The sequence below is a fragment of the Pezoporus wallicus genome, unplaced genomic scaffold, assembly GCF_028554395.1.
Source record: "Pezoporus wallicus isolate ANWC-B61680 ecotype Strahan unplaced genomic scaffold, APGP_CSIRO_Pwel_v1 scaffold_11491, whole genome shotgun sequence".
In the NCBI taxonomy this organism is placed as follows: Eukaryota; Metazoa; Chordata; class Aves; order Psittaciformes; family Psittacidae; genus Pezoporus; species Pezoporus wallicus.
The window spans coordinates 2,115,611-2,141,073 of record NW_026642649.1 but is presented as its reverse complement, the minus strand read 5'-3'; the positions used below and the strand labels follow the sequence as shown (position 1 = coordinate 2,141,073).

Below are 25,463 nucleotides of genomic sequence, written 5' to 3'. Positions count from 1 at the left end.
CTAGTGCTACTTTCAGACTGAATATTAGAAGTACTGTGCTATTCTGCTGACCCCTGATTTATAACAAAATTTGCTTTGTGGATGTAAATAAAAAGCATTTTATAGCAAATGTGGGGTCAAGTAGGAGGTTTTGTGTGTAAACTGTGCTTCAGCTTCGAACAAATAACGAGGCCTAAAGCCTGTGATATTCTTTGTCATTCCCAAGTGTTAGGCACAGACACCCAAATATATATGACGTTGAAGACTGGCAGGTGGGCTCAGGCAGATCCCTACAGGAGGAACTGTAAAACAGGACGTACAGAGGCTGTAGTTGAGTGATGTACTAGCCTCAGCACGTCTTTGTGGTTAATTTCAACCGAGATGCTGTAATAGTAACTGTGATCCTTGAGGAATGGGCCTGCCTCCCAGTCGACCTCTAGGGCAGTTCTTCAGGTTCCCTACACATCTGACAAAAAACTTGAAGATGATTTCAACAATCTTAATGGGTAGTTATTGCTGAGACAAAAAGTTGAGTCCTGTGTGATAGACTGAAAAAAAGGGAGATGGAACTAAAAATGGCATTGAATGGCACTTCACTGTGGGTGGAAAGTCTCCTCAGGCAACTGTTTTTCTTTAAAGCAGCAGAAGAAATTCAAGGAGGTGTAGTTGTGGTGGGGTAGAGTTGGGGTGGGTGTTCGTGCCCATATTTTTAATTCTGTTAGAATGTTACGTCAGAATAAAACTCAACTAAATCTTCCTTCTATTTTGTTTAAGGGTCGAGTTGTGGAAAATATATCGAAAAGGTGTGGTGGGTTCCTGAGACAACTTAGTCTGAGAGGATGTCTTGGTGTTGGAGACTCCTCCTTAAAGTAAGTAAAGTCCAAGATTGAGACAGCACTTATTTCCTAATGTCTGGACCAAAAGCAATTATTGTTACATTTGTTTGGATTTGAGTACTGACTAATGGCCAAAATGGGATACTGAATACTGAGTACCTTAACAGTGACTGAGATTTCCATTTAAGATCGAAGTATAGCTACTATTATTCTCTGAAAATGAACTAAGAAATGAGAACTGTGATCTTCAGAAACATGTCTTTTTATTCATTAGTATTATGTTGATATCATTCCTTTTTCAAGCAGTTAAAATGTTTTCAGACCTGTACTCTTGTGTCCTACAACACTTAATTTCATGAAGATTAGTCAGTCAGTTTTTAGTTTATCTCCTAGTGTGGACAAAAGGTGACCCAAGCAATGGGAGGAAGAATAAAGACTGATACAATTTAGTGCATGCAAAATCAGGAAAAGCCTTGGATTCTCTTCTGGCTCTAACTTAAGGACAGGCAGGCAACAGGATCGTCTCTGGAGTCTCCAAATGGAGACAGTGGCCCTCTTTTGTACAGTATATAAACTGAAAATACAAGCACAAAGATTTTTGTTAAGCAGTGGACATTTAGTGTCTTGTGACCTTTAGATCTTTCTAAAATTTAGAAGTAAGTCTAATTCACTGGGTTTTGTGTCTAGGGTAAATTAATCCAGCAACTAGTTGAGCACTAGGTTGCTTTAGCAACCCAAATAAGCATCTTGGCTTCAGACCCAAAGATTTCCCCTAAGCTTTCCTTGCCTCTAAGCCATCTCCCTGTCTGCTTTGTGGTGTCTCCACCTCCAGTTAGTCTTGCTTCCTCAGGGGAAAGTGTGTATATTATTACCATCTCCCACATTACTGGCAACTGCTGTCAAAAAAGAGGTAGCTTCAACCAGAGTAATGCTCCTCCAAGTTCTCAGAATATTCACACAGACAGTTTTTGTGTCCTCAGTAGGGGAGGCAATACCAGAATTGGAGGAGAGGGGAGTGGCAGGATCTGAGAGAGGTAACAGCTACCGTGAGGAGGAGGTAGCAGGAAGTCAATGAGAAGGGTGTAGGAAGAAAGAGTCAGGACAGTAGGTAACAGATTTCCCCCCAGTAACTCCATTTTCATATTAGGTTTAGGCTCCTAATTGTACTTTCAAGGGTACTAAGGCTAGAAGGCTGCAGTGAGGGTTGTGAATAGGACCAGATAATCCTGAGTTCATGTAGTAATGGCATTTGAGAAGGTGGGGAGGGCTGGAGCTGGGATGTTTTGAAAAATGGTGTACTCAGTGAACAGATACTTAGAATAAGCATACAGCAGTTCAGTGTGTAGCATGTGTACATTGTTGGGATGAGAGAGCTAGTCATGCCAGCAGGTATTAGCTGAGACTGGCTACCAGAGTGTTACCAGCATTCACGCGTACGTCTGCGACAACTAACTGGTGCAGGTGGTAGTGTCTAAGGCACTTCAGAAAAGAAGATGGTTCACCTCTGAAATAAAAGCAGGTTATATTGAAATTAACAAATGAATGTAAATGCATCAGCTTTAAGACTTTCAAAACATTAGCAGGAGAAAGGTGGCATTAATTTTCAGATACTTATTCTAAAAGTGACTTTTTCTATGAGCCTTCTCGTGGTGTTTCCAGATCCGTTAGTTTTGTGGGTGATATTAATTTCTTTCTTTGTCCTACTTCTATCAAATTTTATTTAAAAATACCCAATCATGGAAGTAGGTATTGGCCGTGTAAATACTGGATGTTTGTGGCAGCTCTCTCAGGACATGCCTCATGCCTGAATCTTGAAAGCAAAGTTTGCTGTTTCTTCAGTGTAGCATCTTCCCAAGTGATGTGTACAGTGTCTCAATTGTAAATCTCCCTCCAGTACATGAATTTTGGAAAAGCTGTTTTGAGAATTCAAGTGGAAACTCTCACCAGTATAAGTGCTTGCTGGTTTTTTTTTTCCATTGTTTCCAACCCACACTGGAGAGCCAGGAAGTTGTTACCAGCTGAGTGTGTAGTTGGATCTGTTAGCCACGGCAGGCCTCCAGACAAAACTGTTTTTGTGTGTTTCCTCCACCCCTGCCAATAAAATCCATGCAGTTGGAGAAAACATGGGCATAAAAACAGTGTTCTGAAATGCAACGCAGCTGTAAATATTACTCTGCAGATGAAAAGAGAGTTTGTGTGTTTCTCCTGGGTAATTAGTATAATGATACATACAGGCTTTTAGCAGTATAATAGCTCCAATCATCCTTATAGTTCATACCCAGTAGTGCACACAGATGCATTTTAATTTTTAAGATGATAAATAACTAATTTGCAGTCCACAGCGCTTTCCACTGGTAGTTCGACAGGCTTAGGTCCCACTTCTGCATAGTATGTTACATTCCTTTTCATTTAATGTGGGAGCAAGCTCCTACAAAGACTTCAGTAATGAGATGTGCAAAAACTCTTCCCAGCAGCTTAATATTTAACTGATGTGATATTTAAACCTTTCTGTTTATGCCCTTAATGTTTTTAGTTAAGGCATTTGAAGCAAATCAGTTCTGGCTTATATATGACAAACACCTTGCTTAAGTGGTAGTTGAGAGATGGACAACACTTATTTCAGAAGTTATCTAAGTCAGATACTTATATTAACAAAAGGAAAAAGCAAGAGGCAGACATATGAGAGGTGTGCTTTGTAATTACTCTGTGGCTTGAAGGTTAAGCTTTTTGACTGAGGTGGAAGGCAGTAGGGGACATGAGCGCGCTCTAGTGACTGTATTACAACTTGTGAGGTATATATTAACTCCAGCTTCTTGCTGTTTTAGGACCTTTGCACAGAACTGTAGAAACATCGAACACTTAAATCTAAATGGGTGCACAAAAATCACTGACAGGTAAGTCAAAGTGGTTTTCTGTTTGATGGGAAAATTCGGAAGAAGAAGTAGCTGAAGGTATTTTTAGTGTGTCTGCTGTTTTGCAGCACGTGTTACAGTCTTAGCAGATTCTGTTCCAAGCTGAAACATCTGGATCTGACATCTTGTGTAGCCATCACAAACAGCTCTTTGAAAGGCTTAAGGTAAGAAAAGTCAGTGTTTTGTATTAAAGAAAAGCATTTAAAGAGCTGTTCAACATTTAATAAAGTTAAAAAAAATCACTGCTGAACCTTAATAGTATGTATCAGCAGTGACCATATTCTATATCTAGGGCTTCTGGGGTGTAGACTGCAATGTTTGTGTGTGGTCTTTTCTCATGACTTTTCTGTGGAGGCCTGGCGCAGTCCACTGGCTATCATTAATTCCTAACAGTGTGTTTAATTTGGGTTTCCCACTGTTATGACTATTTGAAGGCTGGATTTAACTTTATGTATTTTTTTAATTCTCCCAGTGAGGGTTGCAGAAATCTGGAACATTTGAATCTTTCCTGGTGTGATCAGATTACGAAGGATGGTATTGAAGCACTGGTGAAAGGGTGTAGTGGACTAAAAGCTCTATTTCTTAGAGGTTGCACACAGGTACATAACTGCTTGGGTGATCCTTTAGGAATAAAATTTTATTTTGGGTTTTTGAAATCTCCATGAATTAAAAAATATAATTTTTGTTACAGTCTTTTGTTCAATGTTACAAAATGTGTATGTTCTTTGGGCTGCTTTGCTGTGCTTTTAATTTCTTGTTTCTTTTCCTATGTCCTGTTTACTTGCTGAACAAAGTTAGAAGATGAAGCATTGAAACACATTCAAAATCACTGTCATGAACTGGTGATCCTGAATTTGCAATCCTGTACGGTATGTATTTGGAGCTTCAAAAGATACATTCTCTAAGAATCATTAACCATTTTTGAATGATAATGAATTGGTCTGCTTCACACTTGAATAACTCAAATAGTATATTTCTGCACTTTACAGAATTCTGTGTGGAAATCTTAATCTTGGAGATCTTAAAAGAGCTGTCTGTTTTTACAGCCAAGTATAGATTTGGAGTGATGGGTTAGGGTTTTTCCCCTTCATTATGTCTTTTAACAAGCTCCAGAGTAAGGATTAACTGCATTCATTTAAATCTCGTGAGCTGTGTGTATGCTAAACCATGCGGTTTCACAGATGTAAATCTTGTTCTCCCATCCATTAAGGTCAAGCATTTTGGTCTGTTCATAATTTTAGGGTTTCTAATGTAACAGATGACATATTGTGGGCTACGTAATTGAGAGTAAAATGTATTGGCATCAACTGAAGATTATTCAGAACCGTCTATGTATCAAGGGAAGGGTATGCTTTCTTAATGGAAGAACACATGCTTTCTATGGCTTAGAAGCATGCTTCCAGAAGCAGCTAGGGCCTTTATGATTAAAGGTCTACCACTGATATTTACACAGCAGATCTCCTTGTGCTTTAGATGATCCAAACTTTAATTCTAGTGGCTCTGTTTTATGGACCTTGTAAAATGCCAGGCCAGCAGCTATGAAATGAACTGGTATTAACTGTGGAAAATGCACATCTGATCAATAGGTACATTCTTCAGAGAAAGGTCTTAGAAAATGGGGGCTTGCAGACATTTTTGTGCCTTTTTTTTTTCTTTCCCAAGAGAGATGTAGGCATTGAATGACAAGCAATTTCAATTGCTTGAGGATTTTGATCATCTCCAGCAGCAGCGTAAAATTTACATAGTCCTTACCTTCAACATAGTTCCTGTTCCCAGTGATAGTGTCAGGAGCATCTCCCAGAAAACCAAGATAGTTCTAGAAAATAATGTTTTTTGGGAGTCACATCCAGAAATACCTGATTGATACTGGACTTTTCTTACCTGTGTATGATGCAGATCCTTCTAGATCCACAAAAGGATGCCAAGACTTCTAGCTTTCTGTCTAGAATAATTTCTATTTGACAGAACAAATTGCAAATACAAACTTCTGATACTAAAAAGTGCTGGGTTGGGGGAGGGGGCATAAGGCGATCTCAGATCCTGTTTTCATCTGTGAAAGGTGGTATTTGTGGTAACAGCCTCAAATATGCTCAAGTAGTATTGCTATACCTGGATGTGTGGCTTATAAAAAGAATGTGTATTTTCAGTTCAAAATACAGTAGAGGTCTTTGTTGTTACTGGAAGAATAACGGTAGGCCAGGAAATAAAATAACCTGTTTCACCATGAAGGGTCAGTCATTCAGCAGAAAAAGTAAATTCTTGGAGTTAGGAGTGGGAGAATACTTTTTCCAGAATAGAAGACCTGTAAACAAAATAATATTTGCACACACACCCCTCAATAACCCAATTCCTGTTGCTATTTTGTGTGCAGCTGCCCTGGGGGTATTTCTTCTAGCTTCTGTGTCCAAATTTAAGAATTACTTCTTTTTTCCCCAGAATATCTAGTACAAAACAACTTTGCAAAATGAAAACCCCTCTTTTGAGTTAAATCTTTCAGCTCAAGGCAGCTTTTGCTTAGAAAATTATCCAGACATGAAGGATTTTTACCCTTGGGTCCTACTCCTCCAGTGCAAAATAGGTAGTTAGCTTTACTGCTGTCTAGCTTCAGGTTCTCTTTTGCACTGTTCCTGAACTTACACTGTCTCTGGAACAAAAGACCTGCACTCTACAAACATATGAGCAAGCTATTTAACACAATGACAATTACAATTAAATATAAATAATTTTTAAAAAGAATGAAAATTATGAAGCAAAAGCATAGTGAAAGGGGAAGCCAACAACGAGTAACTCTCCCTCTGTGCTTCAGACTGCCTTTGAGCAGTGCTTGAGATCTGTGGAAAAATACATAGACGAGTAGGAATTGTCTTTTGATTGTTTGCAGTGTTATCAATGAACATGGTTTCATGATAGTATTTTTGGTTGAAAATCCACAGGTTGCCATGATTATATACAGTGTGATGCTACCAGTTCAGTTAATATGACTTGATTTTTATTCTTAGCTGGTTATTTGATAATGGAGTAATTTCAGCCTTCTTCTGTGTTGCAGCAAATTTCAGATGAAGGCATTGTCAAAATCTGTAGAGGATGCCACAGACTTCAGTCACTCTGTGTTTCAGGCTGTAGCAACCTGACAGATGCTTCTCTCACAGCACTTGGTCTAAACTGTCCAAGGTTGAAGTGAGTATGTCACGAGCCTGTTGTGAGTATGTCATGTTCTTACTGGCCTGGTCTAAGAAATTCACTTCTGAAGATAATCAGCTGATACCCACAGGTTTGATTTAGCTTTGTGTTGCTTTGCATTACCTTTGCAATCAAATAGTAAGTTAGAAGTACCAGCTGAATAGAAACTTGAGGGCTGGTCCTCTGTAGCTATCGTATTAATGTAGTCTACTGTATATTGAAAAACAGATTTCATAGATAACAAATAAGACATGATGAACCAAGAAGTTCAGTTCTGTGCTTCTAGCTAAGTATTTTAGGTACTAATTACAAGCCAGAAGAAAAGATCTAAAGCCCATTATCATTTTAAGGTAAAAATATCTGTAGTTGTGTCTTATGATGTTTGTACTCTGATGTGGTTTTATGCAGCCATTTGTCTTGCAGAAAAAAAAAAAGCCTAAATCATATCTGAATATATTTAAAGACTGTGGTTTTTTAATGTGGTTTTAGTATGCTCTGCAGTATATCCTGGCATTCTTCAATTCTGATATGGAGTGTGCTAAAGTCTGATGTTTATGGCATGTATTTTGAGTAATAAGGGCTTATCAGTTAAAAATAATGTTAACTTTTACATTGGTGTTATTTGTGCTGACATGTAGGTTATAGTGGCATTCTCAGAAGTGGGGTCAGCCTCAGCTTTAATAAGAAAGCTCTGTCATGCAGCAGTTGTAGAGATGTAATGCTTCTTGTGAGGTCTGATTTCACTGTAAATTAAATCAGAAGATTTTTAGATTACACTGAATTGCCATTTCTGACAGGAGCGTGCAGGAGTCAGAGTTGTTATACTTCAATCACAGATAAACGGAGGGAAGTGTAGATGATAAAAATTAGGGGAAGCAAGTGTTCAGAGCACAGAGTGTTCCTTCAGCTGATTGAGTGAAGAAGAGCTTTTGCTATTGTAGGAAACCTGTCCTTAAGACAATTCCAGAGTGACAATCCCTTTCACATAACGGTTCATACTTACTAGAGCTTATGTGTGCCAGTGTTAGGGGCTTAGGAGTCTTCTGACACATTTAATTGTGTTCCTGAGAAAGCTGTGCTGTTTGTTACTCTGGGTCTCTTCCCATGATTTCTCTCGTTCTCTCAATTCACAGCTCGGATTGGAAATAGGAGTTCTAAAGTGCTATTAGTTGTGCAGTTCTTTCCAGTACAACTGCAGCAGGAACCAGTTTGACTTTGGTAGGTAAACTGTTAGCTCCTGTCTGTGCCACGAGGGGGAAGGCGTCTGCCGTTCTTCTGTCATGAGGAGCAGTGTAAGGAAAGAGAAGGACCCTTTGCAGTGGTTGCTGCAGTGGAGGGAGTGCATGATGGAAGGACAGATAGTACAGCTGTTTACATCTAGACTTTTGGGATCATGCAAGGAAAGTACGTTATAAAAAATTACCTTGCAATGAAAGGGAAATGTAATTTCACACTTGTTCATACCTTCTGAGTATTTTGGTGTTGAGTATGAAAGAAAACTCTGCTGCCTCTGTCAGAAGCTTTTGTTTCTGTTCTTTTGTACTGTGCTACTCTCACTTCACTTCAGGGTATGGGAGCCCTGCTTTCCATGATACCACTGTTCTGCAGCTGTTACCACTTACAATTACATCTCCTTGAAAAGAAATACTAAGCTTGACCAACTCCCTTCAGCTGCTTTTTCCCCTGCGTCAGGATGCAGCTGCCCCCTCATCTCTCTTTATACCTGCTCATTTAAGCACTTGGTATCTTATTTTTTCTGATTTTTAGCACTTTCAAATGTGAAAACACTGGTAAGAGTGAGGCTTATGGAGAAAAGCACCCATGAAAGTCTTTGTCTAGGTGGGGCTGTGAAAATTAGGATCCTCTTCCTTTAACCCCATCAATGTTATCTCCCACCTGCTGCTAATTTAGTAGGGGTAGGGAGGTGCTGTGTGTGGAGACATTCCAGGTGTACCCACATCTTAAAGTGCTACTGGGAGGTCTGTCTTGGAGAACACTGCTTTATGAGAATGGTGAATCTGCTCTCGATGATCATGTTGCCTCATCAGCTCCCATTCTAGGTCATTTGTCACAAATCACTGGGTGGGATATAAATGTCAGCTCTATCTGGAAAAAAAATAAGAGCCCTCTCTAATTAAGAACAATCACTGAAAGCAAGAATTAGAACTTTGCCCATTTTCATGCTGAGCAGTGCCTTCCCACCTGTTTTTCATTTGTGAGCTTGATTGCTGCAGCCTGTGTATATACAGCTTGCTCTCTCCATTCTGCTCTTCGACCTAGCTGCACACCCAAGTTCAGGGTAACTAGAGCTGCTAGTCTTCTGGTTTCTTACCCCTCTGTTTCCCTCTTCTTCTCAAGCAGATGTAAGTAGCATCCTTCCTGTTTTCTAAGCTTCAAATGTCATCCCTTTCTCCCCACTTTAAAATCAGAAATGTAACGGGGTTGGGGATCCAGTGGTTGTAAGTGAGGTGGGGTTGAAAGCAAGGAATTGATGAAAGGAGTAAGAAGGGTAACATGTGACCTGAGTCATATTTTGTGGTGGTGGTGGGTTTTTTCCATTCCTGTTTGGTCTCGTGGATAATTTTCAGAGTAGCTGAGAGTATTTTATGATAGGTTAGTAACTGCCCTTGATGGAAGGGAACAAAGTTCCCAAATGTGAGTCTGTGGAGAGAAAGGGGTGTTACAGCCATCCATTTGAGAAGCTGTACCTGTGTGGTACCTCTCTGTTGGCTGCTCTTGAGTTTCCATTGTACATTTGAATCGTGTTGGAGATGAGCACTCTGAAAGTGGTTTTCAAGGGTGTATCCTGTGGGGTTTAACCTCTGAACTCTGCTGTGCTGTTGCTTTTGGCTTGGAAGAGACTGATCCAGCAAAGGCATAGTCAAGAGTCTGTCATGGTTTAACCGCAGCTGGCACCATGCAGCTGCTTACTCACTCCTGCTGCGTGGTTTCTGCTTATTCATCCTGATACTTACTCCACCTGCAAAGTAAAATGTGTTCATTAAGAGAAAGAAAAAGAAGACGATGACAAAGGTGGCAAAATATTAATGGGCTGAAGGCTCATTCTGAATATTATAGTGATGCTGTTTGGGGAAGATGACCTTTCTTTTGTCAGTACTGCATCCCAGGGCCAGTGGAGAGAGAGTGTTAGGTTTATCTTTCCAAAACACTGTGTTATTTTCTTTAAGGTTGTGTTGGTGTTGTTCATTGGTTTTACTGTGGGCTTGGAGATTTTTTGTTCCTTGCTTTCTGGTAACTTCCTTCACTGTGCTTCATGCTCTAAGTGAATTTCTAGTAAGCAGTTTCTCAGTTTTGTGGCTTCCCAACATCCTGTGTTTATATAAGGGTTTTTAGATGTAGGCTTCTTCTCCGTTTTCTTTAACTTGGGTTTATTCTCCCATATCTTTCCCCTGGTAATGCATGAAAGAACTTGAGCATTTTGCTGTCTTACTGAAACAAGGTTAAAATACCTATAATTAGGTGTAATTCCACACTAAATGTTGAGAAGATTGGGGATTGAACTTAATCTGGTCTGTAACTATTAGAATCTTCTGATAAACTGGATTAAAAGTCTGCTTAGTGTTTTTGAATTGCAAATCACTGAAAAATAGGCGTATATGTGTACGTTTCCTCTCGAGAGCTCTAAGTTGCAGAAGACAGATTTGTATCTCAAATGCATTTGCTTTACTCTCTGCTAATGTTTTCTTTAACATTTAAAACTTTTCCAGGATTTTGGAAGCTGCAAGATGTTCACATCTTACAGATGCTGGTTTTACCCTTTTAGCACGGGTAAGGGTCACTTCAGAAGGTTAGAGCTTGCCTTGTTTTCATTGCTGCTGAGCAGCTGTGAATTGATGTAGTGCTGCTGGGAAGAAGTATGAGAAGCAGAAAAATAAAGTAGAAAAGGCCCAGCAGAGGAAAGGACTAAAAAGTGGTTTTATTTCTGAATTATACTTAGAGCTGCAATTTGATCTATTTTCATAGAATCATAGAATAATTTTACCATCTGTGATTGCATTTTTCACTCTTTTGTATGTTTCAATGGAATTTGTTATGCTTATCATAATTCAAAACTTATGTATTCTAGCTAAATTTCCCCTATAATGCATACCCTGGTGATATTTACATCCCAAGAATCACTGTATAGTAGATTGTTCTAAGCATACCATTAAGTTACAAAAATACTTGCATTATGAACTGTAAACACTTGTGCCCTGATTCATGCTGTAAATATGTAAAGTAAGCGTATTGATGATATCAAATGCTTCAAGTTAGACTTGTCTGCTTGCTGGCTTGCTGGTTTAAGACATCTGAACACTAAAATAATACTCAGTCAACAGGGTTTGTTTGCGCTGCTGCTGTTTAGGGTGAATGCAGGGGCTTTTTTCTAGCCACAGTGGTAGAACAGAATGGTTTCTAATCATTCACCACTACAGACTTGGGCTTTGGCAGTCACCTCCAGCCTTCCTTTGGGAACTGCAAGTTAAACCATTCCTTCCTATGCCTGTAAAAAATGGGCTGAGGTTTGGGCTGAGCCATAGCAGCATGTGGTCTGCTGTGAGGTCACAAGGTTATGTTATGTTCTTGAAATGTGTCGTGATCAGATACTAAAAGCACTTTTACAAGAGCTTGCTGGGGTTCTCTCAGTGTATTGGGGAAATTGCTTGTATAGATGTGAAGTGCAGCTTTCTCTCGGCCTTGAAGTGGACAGTGTTTTAATATTTTCAGCATTCATTAGTAAAGCACATTGTTTTTAATGCTGCTTTATAATGTATGATGGTGAAGAGAGATGTTCCATGGGCTTAAAAGTCTGTTTCAGATGAGTTTGATGCAGGTTGGTTATCTTTAGTGCACAGATTGTAAGTACCATAGGTTTGAATTGAAGTTGATCCCAAAAGGGAAGCAGGGGTGAGTGAGTACTGGTGCATGCTGCTCAAACCTTGCAGAGCAAGGAGGAGACATTTCAGTTAGCAGGGGAAAGGCTGAAATGTAGAGGTTTGAGAGGGAAGTGATGTGTGGCTGGTGGATTTTTAATCTTTTTACCATTTTTTGTCCTTTGATGGTGATCAGATACTTGAAGGGATTTAGCTCATGGTTTCCTCTTGAAAGCTATACCACCTCTTATCACTACTCCTACATGTCTTTATGTCTGTATGTTGGTTTATTTCATCTTTTGTTTATCTGTTTGCTTTTTTGTTTGTTTTAGAATTGCCATGAGCTGGAGAAGATGGACTTGGAAGAGTGTGTTTTGGTGAGCTTTAATATGAAAAGGAATATTGAATGTCCAGTGTAAGAATGCAGTGCATTAGCACTTTCAGCTAGATGTGCTTTGGTTTTTATTAACAGTGCTGTGTTTATGATAGTAAGTAAAAGTAGTTATTGGGAAATTCTATAGAGGGAAATACTTGAAGAGTAATAGGTGATTAGGTGTTTTCCAGAAATAACAGCACCTTCATCTGGTAGAGAGAGAGATATCTTATTTGAGGGTTGACTCTCCTGCTGTCTGTTGCTTATGGTTGGTTGGTTTCTTTCATTTCTAGATAACCGACAGCACATTGATACAACTTTCTATACACTGTCCTAAGCTACAAGCATTGGTAAGTTTAACTCTTTGTTTGTGAATTGTAATGCGTTCCCCAAAACTACACACATACACAAGTCCTGTTCACTCTGTATCCAGACAAAGTTCCTGATGTAGTATGATACTGTACAAAATAAGTACATTGAATAAGTATTCTGAAGATTACTCCTAACATATTTACTTTGTGTGATAACAAAATATTACCAAATCAGTGAGTAATAACCAGAAACCTTGTATTTTTGTGGTTAACATCCTTCATATTTGATTACTTATAGTACTTGGATCCTTTATAGATACCCTTGAAGTGTTCACTAATGTTTTTCTTAGAGAGTACAACTTTGCATCAAATACTGAATAAACAAAACCACCTGGTGAAGATAAATGTAACCTGTATGATCACTCTGGTATCAGTTTTGCTTGCAGGCAGTTTTTTCCCAAGGATTACATTTACATAGTAAGTTATGAAAGGGGTTTTTTTGACCTAGACTTTGAATGGAATTGGAGAAGATTGAGATGCCTTCAGTGGGGTACCCTGCTTACTTCAGAGGACTGTTTCCTAGGGAGTGCTTGCTTAGATCTTTCAGAACTTCAGACCCAATTTCAGGTGACATAAATTTGGCTATTCTTCAGACAGGGTACTCCAAAATTGCCAGGCTGTCCTTAAAATAGGAGCCCCTGTATTTAGACCAGTTGTGCCATAAGGGTAGACTTTTTTATATGCTACTACAGATCTACGTGAAAGAGCAAGTATCTTTATAATCTGTTCTTAGATAGGATTAAAGGAAGATTTGCTGCTTCATTAATTAAATGGTGTTATAATTAGTGTTATGCAGTGTTACTAAGGTAGCAACATGAGGAGAGATGGCTTTTAAAAAGGAGCTTGTTCATGATTTTCTATTGATGTTGGGTTTTATTTTTGCTGATTAATTGCCTGACCTCATTTCTGTGCTATAATTCTTAATGTTAAGCCAAACGAGAGTTGGTCAGGAGATGTGGAGCCATTTATATGGGACATTTTCTGTTCTTCTGCGATGGATATGTTCTTGTATTGTAATCGCAACTGTAACCTGTATTTGCAAGAGGTCCTTTGTACCACTTGCGCCAGTGCTGCACCAGAGGTACCATCAAACTTCATAATTTCCAAGTATCTTTCAGAACCTGCCCTTGTTTGCTGCCTCTGTGTGTGTTAGCCCATGGGCAGGGAAGTGTGGCACTGGTAAAATAACACAGCTTTTCTAAGGGAACAGGGAAAACTTACTTTTTGTTGATGTGATTTTTCCCCTGTGTGTAGGAAGGATATATCCTCCAAGGTGTGAGTGAACAGTGATGGCTCAGAATTACAGGGAAAGAGAAAACAGACTTGGCAGGTGCCAAATAACCTGTGTGTACTGATGATAAGGTTCAAATATGAAATCACATATTGTTGATGGTTCTGATAAATCTTGACTAGCTGTGCTTTAGCGTATGTTTAGGCATATTTACAGTTCAAACAAATAGTTTGGAGTTGTAGAAATCAACTTTGAATTTGGTTCTTGGTGTTTGGAGACTCAGTGGATAGTGGAAATAAGGGAAAGCACTGTTAGACCAATTATAACCAACCACTTATGGTCGTCAGTATCGGAGTACTCAAATGTTCTATTACTTAGTGGACTTAAGAAGTAATTTCTGTTGAAAATGTCTAATAATTGCACATTCAGATTACTGGGGAAACTGAAATACTCATTACTGCAGATGAGAAGTCAATTGAATTCTTCAGTTAAGTTGATCGTATGTCACTCTCACAGTATAATAGGTATTTGATTTATACACAGCATTTAGTAAGGATTAACAAAAATAACAAAATTCTTTGGTATGAATCCATATATTTCAAAACCTTTGAAACTTGTAAAGGTTTCAAGCAATTGTCATTGTAAAATTCCACATCATTAACACTTTCTGAGAGGCTTATGAAGTCAGAAAGGTCAGATAACATGAAGCATGTATCACTTGGCATATTTGTTTTACAAAGTTGTATGCACTCGGCTGTACATCCTGTATTGTCCTTTCAGCACCAAACACAGTGTCTCAGGAAAGCTGCTTTTATAAGCTGCTTACTTCCTGGATGGAAAACTCTTAATTAGCCAGCAGGCTGCTGCTGTAACCAAGAGCTCCACAGAACCTCCTGTCCTTCCTTGAAACAGAAGGTCTGTGTTCTTTAACCCTGCAGCTGCTGGTTGTTTCCAGGCTGTGAGCCAAATCAAATGCTGAGAGCACGTACATAAAGGAAGTTAAACCTGGAGTATTTAGAGAATTGATGGACTTGCAGAACGTGAACAAGTTGTAAGTTAGAGCAGCGCTGACTTGCATCATTATGGGAGACAGCATGCACTGGTTGTGGCGTTGCTTGGAGTTGCTGCCAGCTGCTCAGGCTTGTGGAGTTGGTGACACTGGACCTGCTGGAGCTGCCGGGGGCTCCCCATCAGGCTCGGGCATGCTGCAGACCTCTCTCAAGCCTCTTCTCTGGTTACTTGTTCATCCCGTTGAGAGAAGGAGGAAAAGCTGAGGGGCAAGTTATTCTAAAGGACAGGGCAGGACAGACCTGTGTGTGGCAGCGGGCAGGAAATGCTCGTGACTTCAGCTGAGGTAAAATAAGGGTAGGATTGGTAATGCTCAGGCTTCCTTGTCAGGCTGAAATAAAAGATACATGTGTTGTACTGAGAGAAAGGAAGGAGTACATGTTTGGTTCAGATGATTAGCAAGAGGTTTGCTTGCTCTGAGTTAAAAAGTGCTTTTGGATTGCTGCAAGTGTTTCTTCGTCAGCTGCTGTCTGAAAAAACACTGGTGGCAAGGCAGGCAGGAACCAGCCTCTGTTAGGCTTGGGTACAAGTATGGGCTGAGCATGAAGCAAGGAGCTTAGTGCGGAGCCCAGGGCGGGAGGACTGGAGTTCATAGATCCTGCGTGTTCCTAGTGCAGAAGACTTGAGAGCATTCATTTCACTGGTGGCATAGTGCTTGTTAAGCCTCCTCTGAGGAAAGTCTGTTTTCTGTTGTTGTCATCATCAGACTTCTCCAAAAGTCATGAATTTCCTGAAGGACCCAGGAAACTGCTTTGTGTGGTGCTGCTGCCCAAGGTGCTGCAGCCTTCCCCATTCTCTTGAAATTCAAGGGAGTAAAATAACATGCTGAAGAGGAGAAGGATGTTTTGGTTTATTATGCTGATGGCTGCAGAAAGGCCTTGCTTCTGCAGCTGTACAAGATGTGTATTGCTCCCTGTACATACAGCCTGAAGCACTGAGTGCTCACGTTGTTTTTGAAATCAGTTAGGCAAATCAGTCCAGTTTGATTGTTCTTTATCTCCACGGACTTGCATAGGCTTGGTCCCGGTGCTATATATGAAAATGTGGTAGCTTGTGAAGCACTAACTCGTGTGGCAAATCCTCGCCTGTTCCTGCATGTCCTTGAGCATCTCTTGAATACTGTCTCCTGTTTTCGGGCACAGCACATGTGCTGTTTGTGTACAATAGCAGAGGTGCCCGACAGCTGGACCAGAATTCCTCCATTCACGTAGAACAAAGGGGCCCGAGGAGTTCTGCCGGTGGGCTGCGTTTTGGGGTTCTACTCATGTCGAAGCCAAGTTAAACACAAAGCACAGCCCTTTGGTGGAGCAGAGCTGTTTCTTGCTTGCTCTTCTGGATTTCAGCTCTGTGTATTATTTGTAACTGTTCAAACCACTAGAATGAAGTAGGTTGAAGAGTTCTGATGGTTGGAGGACAGAGTAACTTGGCCTGAGCAATGTGTTAACTGTTTGCCTCTCTCTCTTTTAGAGCTTATCTCACTGTGAACTGATCACTGATGATGGGATTCTGCATCTGAGCAACAGTACTTGTGGTCATGAGAGGCTGCAGGTCCTGGAGCTTGATAACTGCCTCCTCATCACTGATGTGACGCTGGAGCACCTGGAGAACTGCCACAACTTGGAGAGAATTGAGCTGTATGACTGCCAGCAAGTGACACGAGCTGGAATCAAGCGGATCAGAGTACGTGTTCGCTGACTTGTGCCGGTAGGAATGAGCTGCTGATGCTGCTCGAGGCTGTGTGAATCCTGCGCATGTTCCAGGCAAGGGAGGATGGACAGAGTCTGAATATGGATCTGTTAGTTCCTCACCTCTAGGATCTCGATGGAGCTTTTCTATATGAGTAGTAATAATTGCTTAACTGTTTGTAGCACATGACACTTTGCTGTTGGAATGATGAGTGCCTTACCTTCTGCTTTCTGTATTAGTATTTCAGAGACAGGCTTCTATGTTTTCTAGATTGTGTAGCAGCATTAACTCCTAAAATGTAAGTTAATATATAGCGCCAATAGCAAAACAGCTGCATGGAGATGAAGAGACTATATGGCTGTTATGCCCTCAAGTCCAGACACAAACCTTTCCTCTGTTTACCTGCCCTGGGGGAGCAGTGGTTTAGCCTTACTGTTATACTTGTTTGCAGCTTCATCTCCTAGATTCACCTTTGCAATTGGAAAGCTCCCTGACAGTGACTATTGAGGGCATATGCCCAGTTCTATTCCATGCTGCTTCCTAGGATGAGAGAAGGAGGGAATAGGGGAGACAGGATACAGTAGCTTCAGTAGCCAGTGTCCCCTCTCCCCTGCAGCAGAACATGTGTCTGGCTTGATAGAGGTCTCTGGGCTGAGCCATGCCTTGTTGGGAAGCAGGTGGGAACGCTGCGCAGGTGAGAGCCCAGTCCTAGCATGCCTTAGCTGGATGGGACAGGAGAATTACAACAGCTTGGACCCTATCCAGTGTACAGATGCTTCCTTTTTAGCTAACCTGACTGAGAGCCCAGGTGTTGGCAGCAGTTGAGGTATGCTGCTGCTTTTCACTAGTTGTGTTTCTTTCTCTCCCATTGTTAATGCAGACTTTTCACCCGCAGGCTCATCTACCTCATGTGAAAGTCCACGCTTACTTTGCTCCAGTAACTCCCCCGCCATCAGTAGGAGGGAGCGGACAGCGCCTCTGCAGATGCTGTATCATTCTCTGACAGTAAGTGCAACCACACAGCAGATTTCATTGTTGATGTTGAAGAGAACGGGACTGCAAGGCAGTGGAAGGAGTTGGTTTCCTGACAGTCCTAACAGTGGTGTTTGGTCATCCAGTTTTGTGACAAGAAAAGCGTTTTTTTTCCAGGTAAAACTCTTACCATAATGTGCAGCTGTGGATTAAGTTGGTGATGCTTCAGTTTGTATTAGCAACTCCTTCCTTCTGTTGGCATGAGAACTGAAATGCTGTGTAAAACGTGCAGGCCTTTCAGCTTAGCAGTTACTTGGTGGAAGTTCACTAAACTTGGAAGTTAATTTGCATTTGTAAGCACTTCTCGGTGTGAAGTTGTGTAACCTGACGTGGGGCTCAAGCCTATCTCACCACAGAACCGAACCTGCTGTTCTGTAACATATATGACAGATTAAGCACCAGGTTTAAAGACAAATCAGCTTTAGCAGATGTTGACCAAAAACCGCAAGGTAATCATGAGCTCTTGCAGCCAAACAGCTTATACCTTTTCATGAGTCAGCTTTGTATTTAATTACACAAGGGGACACAATAGGTAATGTCAAAGGTAAGGTAGTACCTCTAGGTAACTGTATAAATAGAGATACTTCCCAAGTTTCTGAGCTTGGTTCAGTTAAGTTGGTGTAAAGCTTGCCTGTCACTGAAGCATGTTTTACACCCAGTGCCATCAGCCTTTACAAGGGGAGAGCAACCTGCTGTGGGTGGAGCTGAGTGGCTGCTGCAGCCACATGGTGCTTCCTGCTGTCCTTGGGCTGTAAGGGAAAGACGCTGCTGTTCTAGAAGAGAGGGTACTCATGCTTTGCTACAGCTGAAGAATGGAAGCCAGGTTCAGTTATGGGAACTATGACTGGATGGAGTAAGGAATTCCAGCTGTTTGTCACACCTGGTCTTGGGGCACAGCAAGCCGATGGGCAGATAAAGCTGTAGGCAGGAGTTGAACCAAACCTGTGGTTTTCAAATGTAGAAAGCCAAACTCTTCACATCTGGGTTACTTGAGAAGCTGTCAACATCTGAATTACAAGAATAGTAACATTCTGTGTATTGACTCTTAAGGCCATCCTTAGTTCTTCAGTGCTAGAGGATTAGATGAACTTTTTTATCTTAAGCAACTTAATGATCTGAGAAACTACTCAACAGTTCAGAAAGGAACGTTTTTTGTGTAAGATTGACTGTGTGTGTATGTATGTCTCAAAGAGTTCAGGGCCTGTGTGTTTACTGAAGATTAATAGAAGTAGTGGCTTAAAAAGCAGTTGGAGAAGCTACTTCTGGGTAGTACTGCAATTCCCCCCACATATTTAAAGCTACTTTTTAAAAGAAGTGTGAATGTGTTTCAGATAAGGACAGTGACTGGAAGCCTCAGCTTTGAGGTTAAGTTACAGGTTAGAGTGCAGCAGTACATGGATTACTACTATAAAATAAGGTGGTCAGAGCTTGTTTTACACAGCAGTGGTGGAGTGCTGCTTGTTACCATCATGCTTCAAGTTCCATTAGGATACATCCTGCTGTAACAGAGTTTTAAGCAGATTTTCTTGTCACCTGTACCACGAAGGTCACCAGTACCAGTACGTCAAGTTGTAATGCCCTTTGTCGGCTCATCTTTTTTTCTAAGATCATAATGACCCCTGTAAGTCTATTGCATTTAAGATGTACAAACCCAAACGGAATCTACTCTGATATAAGCCACTTAAATAAACAATCAGCTGATGTCATTTGAATTTGTTTCAATCATTTCAAATGTAACTAACTCAGTTTTGTATCAGAAATAGAATATCAATGTATGTGTGTCAGGTGCAGGATAAGCTACCAGGCTGGTTTGCTTCTGTGAGTACCTTTACCCACTGTTATCACTAGGGCAGGTCTTGCAGCTCATCTGAACACCAGAAGCATCTTGAATGGGGAAGTAAAGGAAAAGAAAAGCACGTTTACAAAATTATTGAAAAACATTTATTATACTTAAATTGAAATGTGTACATCTCATTAAAAAACAAAAGCAATTTGCTGGTGCCATAATTTAATTCCAATTTGAAGTGAGCTGGACAAACTACTGTGCGACTTCCAATGGTCTTGAAAATCAGATATTGGGATACTTTCCAATCAAGGATTTTTCCGCTTTTATAAAACATTTGGATTTGAATAGTGTGGGAGCTGAAAAGATGGTGTCAGTTCAAGAAAATGCTAGGACCAAACAATACCCAAAATGAACAACTTAACTTATAGGAAGTACGTAAAATGTTACTTTCAGTGCAGAAAAAAATAAGGACAGGAGAAACCCAAACCCCTCTAGCTTGGATGAACGTAAAGTTTCAGAACGCTACAGCTTTAGGAAGCTTTTCTGCTGAAGCACTTGAGCCAGTTACAGAAGAGGGAATGCCAAAATCAACGTTGCTTTTTTACACGCGGTGGCGGCTGCTCACACTGAACGCTGCAGCATAAAAAGCAAAACTGTTCCTAAGCATTTAAGCCGGAGATCACGGCGGAGCTTTCCAGAGGCACAAAATGACCGCGACACGAAGTCATTCAGTCCCTGTGGAGAAGTTCCTCTCCAAGTACCGAACCAGCTGCAACTGAATGCTAGCATGGGAAACGCTGCGTCACGTCGTCACAAGAGAGAGCTAGCCCAAAATAGCGAGAAAGCACAATTCCTGGCTGAAAGAAAAGTTATTTGGTCATATGGCAGAGGCACTGTAATGTAACAGCGGTTCAGCGCGGCTCCCAGGGCAAAGACAGGGCAACAGAACAGGTAAGACACTACTTGTCCATAACAGCCACTAGAGCAAGGCCTTTCCCTGCTGGGAAGGAGAGTTACATGGAGCAGGTTTAGTATTTCTTAAGCAGTGTATGTGATGCTGCTGAAAGCTGCGCCAGCCCCGTGGTGCCTGTGGCTCCTCTTCCCTCATCAGCACAATTCCAGTGAGTCAGACACGTCCACCTCTCGCGGCCGGTATTTTAAACCCCACAATTTCACAAGCAAAGAGTTAAACTGCAGCAGTGCTCCGCAGAGAACCTAAGAAACTAAACATAAAGGATGCATAGGCAAGTCTTTTCCATTAAATCCGTTAAAGCAAAACACAATTACTTGGTACCTCATAGGATTTATATTAATCCCTCCAATAAGGTACTACTGATAATGCAGTTTGCTGCATGCATATATTGCATCTGTCTAGGGCTTCTTAAAAGCCCTCTTCTGGCATTTACACTTCTTACATACACTCTTATACACAATTTACACGGGAAGCTGTTTTGACAGCTTGACTCTCAAAGACCCAACAACCTGATCACTATCAGCTTAACTACTCATCTCCACACAGATTAGCATGTGCTCTGCTAACATCAAAAAATAAAACCAGCATCAGGTACAAGCACAGAATAGACAAACTGGCACAGAAAGGTAAATGCCCCAAAATAAGTTTACATTCATCTCCGACTGGATACAGGTAATAGAAAACGCTTCTAAAAGCTGTATCTACTGGCCATAATTTGCCTTATTTCAGGGAAGGGCAAGCACCTTTGCTTACATTGTCTTTCATGCCTGTACGTAAGCTGTCATGGCCGTTATACCTCTCATGAGGACACTTAGCTATGGCAGTGATAAGAAAGTTCACCTATCAAACAGCTCATTAGAAAGGTCATTTTGTGTTTTCAATATGAAACATCTTATACAGTAATGTTAGATCCTAAGGTTTTGGATGATCTTTGTAATCTTTAGGCAGGACTTCATTCTGCGGTGGAGTATCAGTCTAGCAGTTGTGTGACATCATCACTTCAGAATTATATGGAAGCCTTCACCATTTTCAGCTGAAAAAGAAGTTGTTAGAATCATAAATAGAATAACCATAAATGCACCAGCCAAAGCCCCAGATCAGCAAAGCATGGGCTTAGGTTTTAACCATGTAGAAGTGGTTCACTTCAGTGTAGTGGTATTTCATTACTACTATGAAATAGTAAAGTCAAAGCATGCTAAGTACCAGGAGCTTGCTATTCACACTAAACACCTGACGAATAACTTCTTAAAACCCTCTTTGGTCTGCAGTTATTTCTGACCACTTCTTACCACGTATTAAAGCCATCTCACCTGTGACACTTACTGTGACAAAATGAAGTTAACTACTGCAAGAGCAATCAAAATCCTTAGTGTATACTTTCAGTCTTTGATTTTGTGATGCTCAGCCTTAAAACTAGAAAGCCAAAGGGAAACTGTTAAAAGCAAAAGACCCTGTGGCTTTATGGTCAGAATTGAGCAGTACCATCAGAAGGCTTCACGACCGAGACAAATGGGTCTGTAACAGTCACTGAACAGATTTTATGCTACACAAAGTATACACAACCATTTCAGTCTCAGAATTTCAAGCTACGAGGCTGAGTGAAGCAGCTTTAAAAATACAGCTCATCTAGAGGAGAAAACAAGGATTTTCCTACATCTGCTGAACAAAAATGTTGTGATAAACAATTTGTAACTGAGTCTTCAAAGCTGGGGCAGTTTCTGGCCAATTCTCTGTGCAATGAAACTTGCACAGAGCCAAACTCAGCCACAGATTACAGCAATTTATCGGCACCTTTTCCCAGAACTACACTAAGGAAGGGTGGGATTCATCTGAAGCCCCAGTGTTTAAATAGGAAATCCAAATGACCAAAGTTGACTGCAGGTACAATTAAAGTGATTCCACCCCTCTGACCACATGGGGGTTTCTGCCATTTCTGCTGGAAGCAGATCTTGGTGTGTTTGCACATCAGCCATCTCTGTGTCTGCCCTTACTCTGCCTGGGGAGTTTCCTGGACCAGCGTTCTGCTCTAAAGGCAGCTCCTTGATAGACTTCACAGTTGTGTTTTTGACTGTACCTTTTATTGTGGTGAATAGGAAACAACTCTCATCTTGAAAGTTCTGAACCATCTACAAAAGACAAGAGAAGTGTTAAAAACCTGATCTCATGCATAAATAAAATGTCAAGGAAATGTAATTTCTATTACCTGATCATTAACAAGAATGTGGATGCCTGTGGGACCCTGTCTGTAAACCTGGTTGATCTGATGCAAAGGAATATTGAATGCCAAAGCAAGCTTGCGTGTGACTTCCGAGGCTGCCATTTCTTCCAAGTAGATTGCATGATAAACTGCAAGAAAAAAGGAGGATTTACATCAGCATGGCACTATCTGGTAACAAGGAACTTTGTGGAAAAATCAGGTGAATTTGTTCATAACAGCATTAAAACATTTTAAAAGCTAAAAATCTTTATTCTCACTCTGTTCTCACCAAGAAGCATGAACTGCCATGACCTGGCTTTCAAGGTGAAGCCGTAAGGACAACTTTCTGACAAGGCTTCCGTTTGCTTTGGTACCAAAGGCAGATTCCACGTATCACATCAACCAGGTCAGTGGGTCTTTAGGGACCACTGCCATATCGCCAGCTAATACAAGTGACTTACACCACCATGCTGCTGCTCGAAGTAAGGATGGAGGTGGTTTTGGTTTGGTTGGTTTGTTACGTGGCAAAGAGAGCCTTTCTCAGCTGCCTGAATGTATTTCCTACAGATCATCTCAGAGCTAAAGGATGGCAGCAGGAAAATACAACAGTAAAGGGAACAGTAAGACAAAGCACCTGGTCAGTTTGATGCTATATTTACAGTTCTACAGCTTAATAGTGCTAGAGGCCCTCAGCAGCTCCATGTTTGCGCATTCTTCCACCCCAGACCAGAGAGTGAAGATGGGAAACAGATTTTCCAGAGGGAATACATGCAATTTGACAGAAACAGAATCCTCTATGGATCCTCCTCCACCTCAGTTCTTTCATGGAAAATATACAACTACTGTAATGGCAGCAGCCTGTGCAGAGTTTGACTGGTTGGGGAGTGATGGCTCTTCACTCAAAGCCAAGAGCAAGAAAAGAATGATTTCAAATAACTCCATTCTCTTAAATGTGGGATTGTCAGGATTTTACAATTAAACATTATCTTCTGGTCTGTGTTGAAACAACAGCCATTTATAATACTGAAACTGTTGGCCTGTACACTGCTTGGCTGGTTTTCCTTGTCCAAGCTCTACCAGTTTTAGTTCAGGTGCACAGAAAATGGGAAAGCACTGAAGTGTTTAATTTGCACATAGCTTTTACACGCACCTCCATTTGTCTGGTTAATACCTTGTCTGGAACTCCATTAGCATGTAACTGCTGGTTTCAGTGGACTGAAGGAGAATCAACCATTTAAGCTGGAGAGGTTTTAAGGTTCTGTTCACCCTGAGTGTTACAACAGCAGTGCTACACCTTCCTACATTTTCTCTGTGTGCCAGACACAGGAATTCAGCCTCTTCACTAGTACTCTTACTTCTTTCTTCCCATTTCTCTTGTTTTAGGTGTTTTAAGACACAGGAATGGTGCTAAGGGAGCCCAGATGTGACGTACCGTATATTGCACCGTTGCTGCTGTCACCATTGCCTGCATCTTGTCTTTCCAGTTGTAGGCTCCTCAGTGGCTCCTGACAAACGTAGATTGTTAGACGGGGCCTAACAGACCTGCAATTGGAAGAAACCACACATGAGAGGGAAGGTTACAGGAAATGCTGTGCCACAAAGGCAGATCTGTTGTGCTCACAGTTCACTTGCAGGGTTTTCTTTAACTGATCAAAAAGCCAACAGAGAATGCAACAGTGAGTGCTGTCTGGATGCTGCTGCCTGTTGTAATCCTGGAACATAACTACCGAGGAACAATGGCAATTCTTGCAAAGGTCAGTGGTAACAAACACCCTTTCTGAATCAGAAACATCATCTGGGACGCTGTCTGGGTTAGCACTCTGCACCTGTAAGCTCAGAAAGCCTCTTAGCTCCAATGTGAGGCCCCAAAGGTGTATACAGGGCTCTTTTTACACCAACTGCTGCCAGTTCCTCAGACAGATGAAGGCATCGAGGCCCACCCCAATTCCAGCTGCCCAGGTCTCCCAGTGCTAGCAAATGACAGAACAAAACCCACTCAGCCTCGCATCCGAGGTCATACCTGGATTTCAGTGCATTATACAGCCGAATTCCATCAGCTGGACCACAGATTTGTACCAGATCTTCTCTTGTCAGCTTTAATAAATCAGCACCTGGAGGCACACGGGAGGATTTTATGAAGACTTTGTTAGAACACCTGTACTTTTTAACATTAACTGTGTGCTCATTTCAACTGGCACACGTCACATTTAAGAATAATCAGACATTCTGCTAAAATGAAGAATATTCGTAAAAAGATGACTATTCAAAATAAGTCATAAATATGAATATTCATTAGACACATGCACATAGATAAAGGAATTCTGCTGCTGCATGGCACTGGAGCAGTTAGATACAAAACAGGATTTGCCGTTTCTGTGGATAAGGCAGCTCCAGAGAAAGCCTCATACCCCACAGTGAAATCCAACTCCTGTGGAAGATCTACCATGGAGCAGATGTTAGCAACATCTTGCACTTGAGACCACTGCATTCTGCTGCCGTCAGGAGCCAGGCCAGCAGAACAGGCAACAGCCGCTGCTCCGACTCACCAAATGCAGTCACTTTCCTGTGATCAAGGTTAAAATGGTATGGTGAACTGCCATGGTGCAAACGGAACCCAGCTCCACTCTGGGGGTGAATTTGGGTGAAATTAACCAGAAGAAAATGCCTTCTAATACAAACTGAACGTTTAACAGTAGGGATACCTGAGAAATTTGAGAAAAGCCTTGTGTAGGTGGAGAACCTGTGCTTGAGCAACCACTGCTGAGTTTCCTGGATTGTGGCTGACGGATGAAGCTGCTGTAAGAAACAAGATTGAAGATGGTAATTTGGATATGAAAAAAGCATTTACAACCCCCCCTCACTTAAACATCTCCACAATAGGGTCAACAGCAGGGTACGTATAAAGCAAATGTTCTGACACAAATACACAAATAGAGGCATGAGCAGTACCAGAAAGCAAACACTC

The 25,463-nt window shown here is 41.1% G+C and overlaps 2 protein-coding genes across 10 annotated transcripts in view; one reads left to right on the top strand and one right to left on the bottom strand.

The window, feature by feature from the left end:
• The window catches only part of FBXL2 (F-box and leucine rich repeat protein 2), a 43,233-nt gene extending 25,523 nt beyond the window's left edge, over positions 1 to 17,710 (top strand). The window contains exons 5-15 of one of the 3 annotated variants that reach the window (XM_057431395.1): positions 754 to 848; positions 3,641 to 3,709; positions 3,796 to 3,891; positions 4,200 to 4,326; positions 4,522 to 4,596; positions 6,774 to 6,904; positions 10,636 to 10,696; positions 12,114 to 12,158; positions 12,448 to 12,504; positions 16,292 to 16,504; positions 17,406 to 17,710. In XM_057431395.1, coding sequence (XP_057287378.1) covers positions 754 to 848; positions 3,641 to 3,709; positions 3,796 to 3,891; positions 4,200 to 4,326; positions 4,522 to 4,596; positions 6,774 to 6,904; positions 10,636 to 10,696; positions 12,114 to 12,158; positions 12,448 to 12,504; positions 16,292 to 16,504; positions 17,406 to 17,513 — 1,077 coding nt within the window. In that variant the 3' untranslated portion in view covers positions 17,514 to 17,710. Of the gene's footprint in view, positions 1 to 753; positions 849 to 3,640; positions 3,710 to 3,776; positions 3,892 to 4,199; positions 4,327 to 4,521; positions 4,597 to 6,773; positions 6,905 to 10,635; positions 10,697 to 12,113; positions 12,159 to 12,447; positions 12,505 to 16,291; positions 16,529 to 17,405 lie in introns of all 3 variants that reach the window. The other 2 variants (XM_057431397.1, XM_057431396.1) reach the window with 2 other exon arrangements.
• Positions 17,711 to 21,153: 3,443 nt separating this feature from the next.
• Positions 21,154 to 25,463, bottom strand: part of UBP1 (upstream binding protein 1) — a 44,693-nt gene continuing 40,383 nt past the window's right edge. For 5 of the 7 annotated variants that reach the window (XM_057431387.1, XM_057431392.1, XM_057431394.1 and 2 more), the window contains 6 exons: positions 25,201 to 25,294; positions 24,519 to 24,609; positions 23,931 to 24,040; positions 22,505 to 22,647; positions 22,376 to 22,427; positions 21,154 to 21,334 (listed from right to left, as the gene is read on the bottom strand). In XM_057431387.1, coding sequence (XP_057287370.1) covers positions 21,297 to 21,334; positions 22,376 to 22,427; positions 22,505 to 22,647; positions 23,931 to 24,040; positions 24,519 to 24,609; positions 25,201 to 25,294 — 528 coding nt within the window. In that variant the 3' untranslated portion in view covers positions 21,154 to 21,296. The remainder of the gene's footprint in view (positions 21,335 to 22,375; positions 22,428 to 22,504; positions 22,648 to 23,930; positions 24,041 to 24,518; positions 24,610 to 25,200; positions 25,295 to 25,463) is intronic. The other 2 variants (XM_057431389.1, XM_057431390.1) reach the window with 2 other exon arrangements.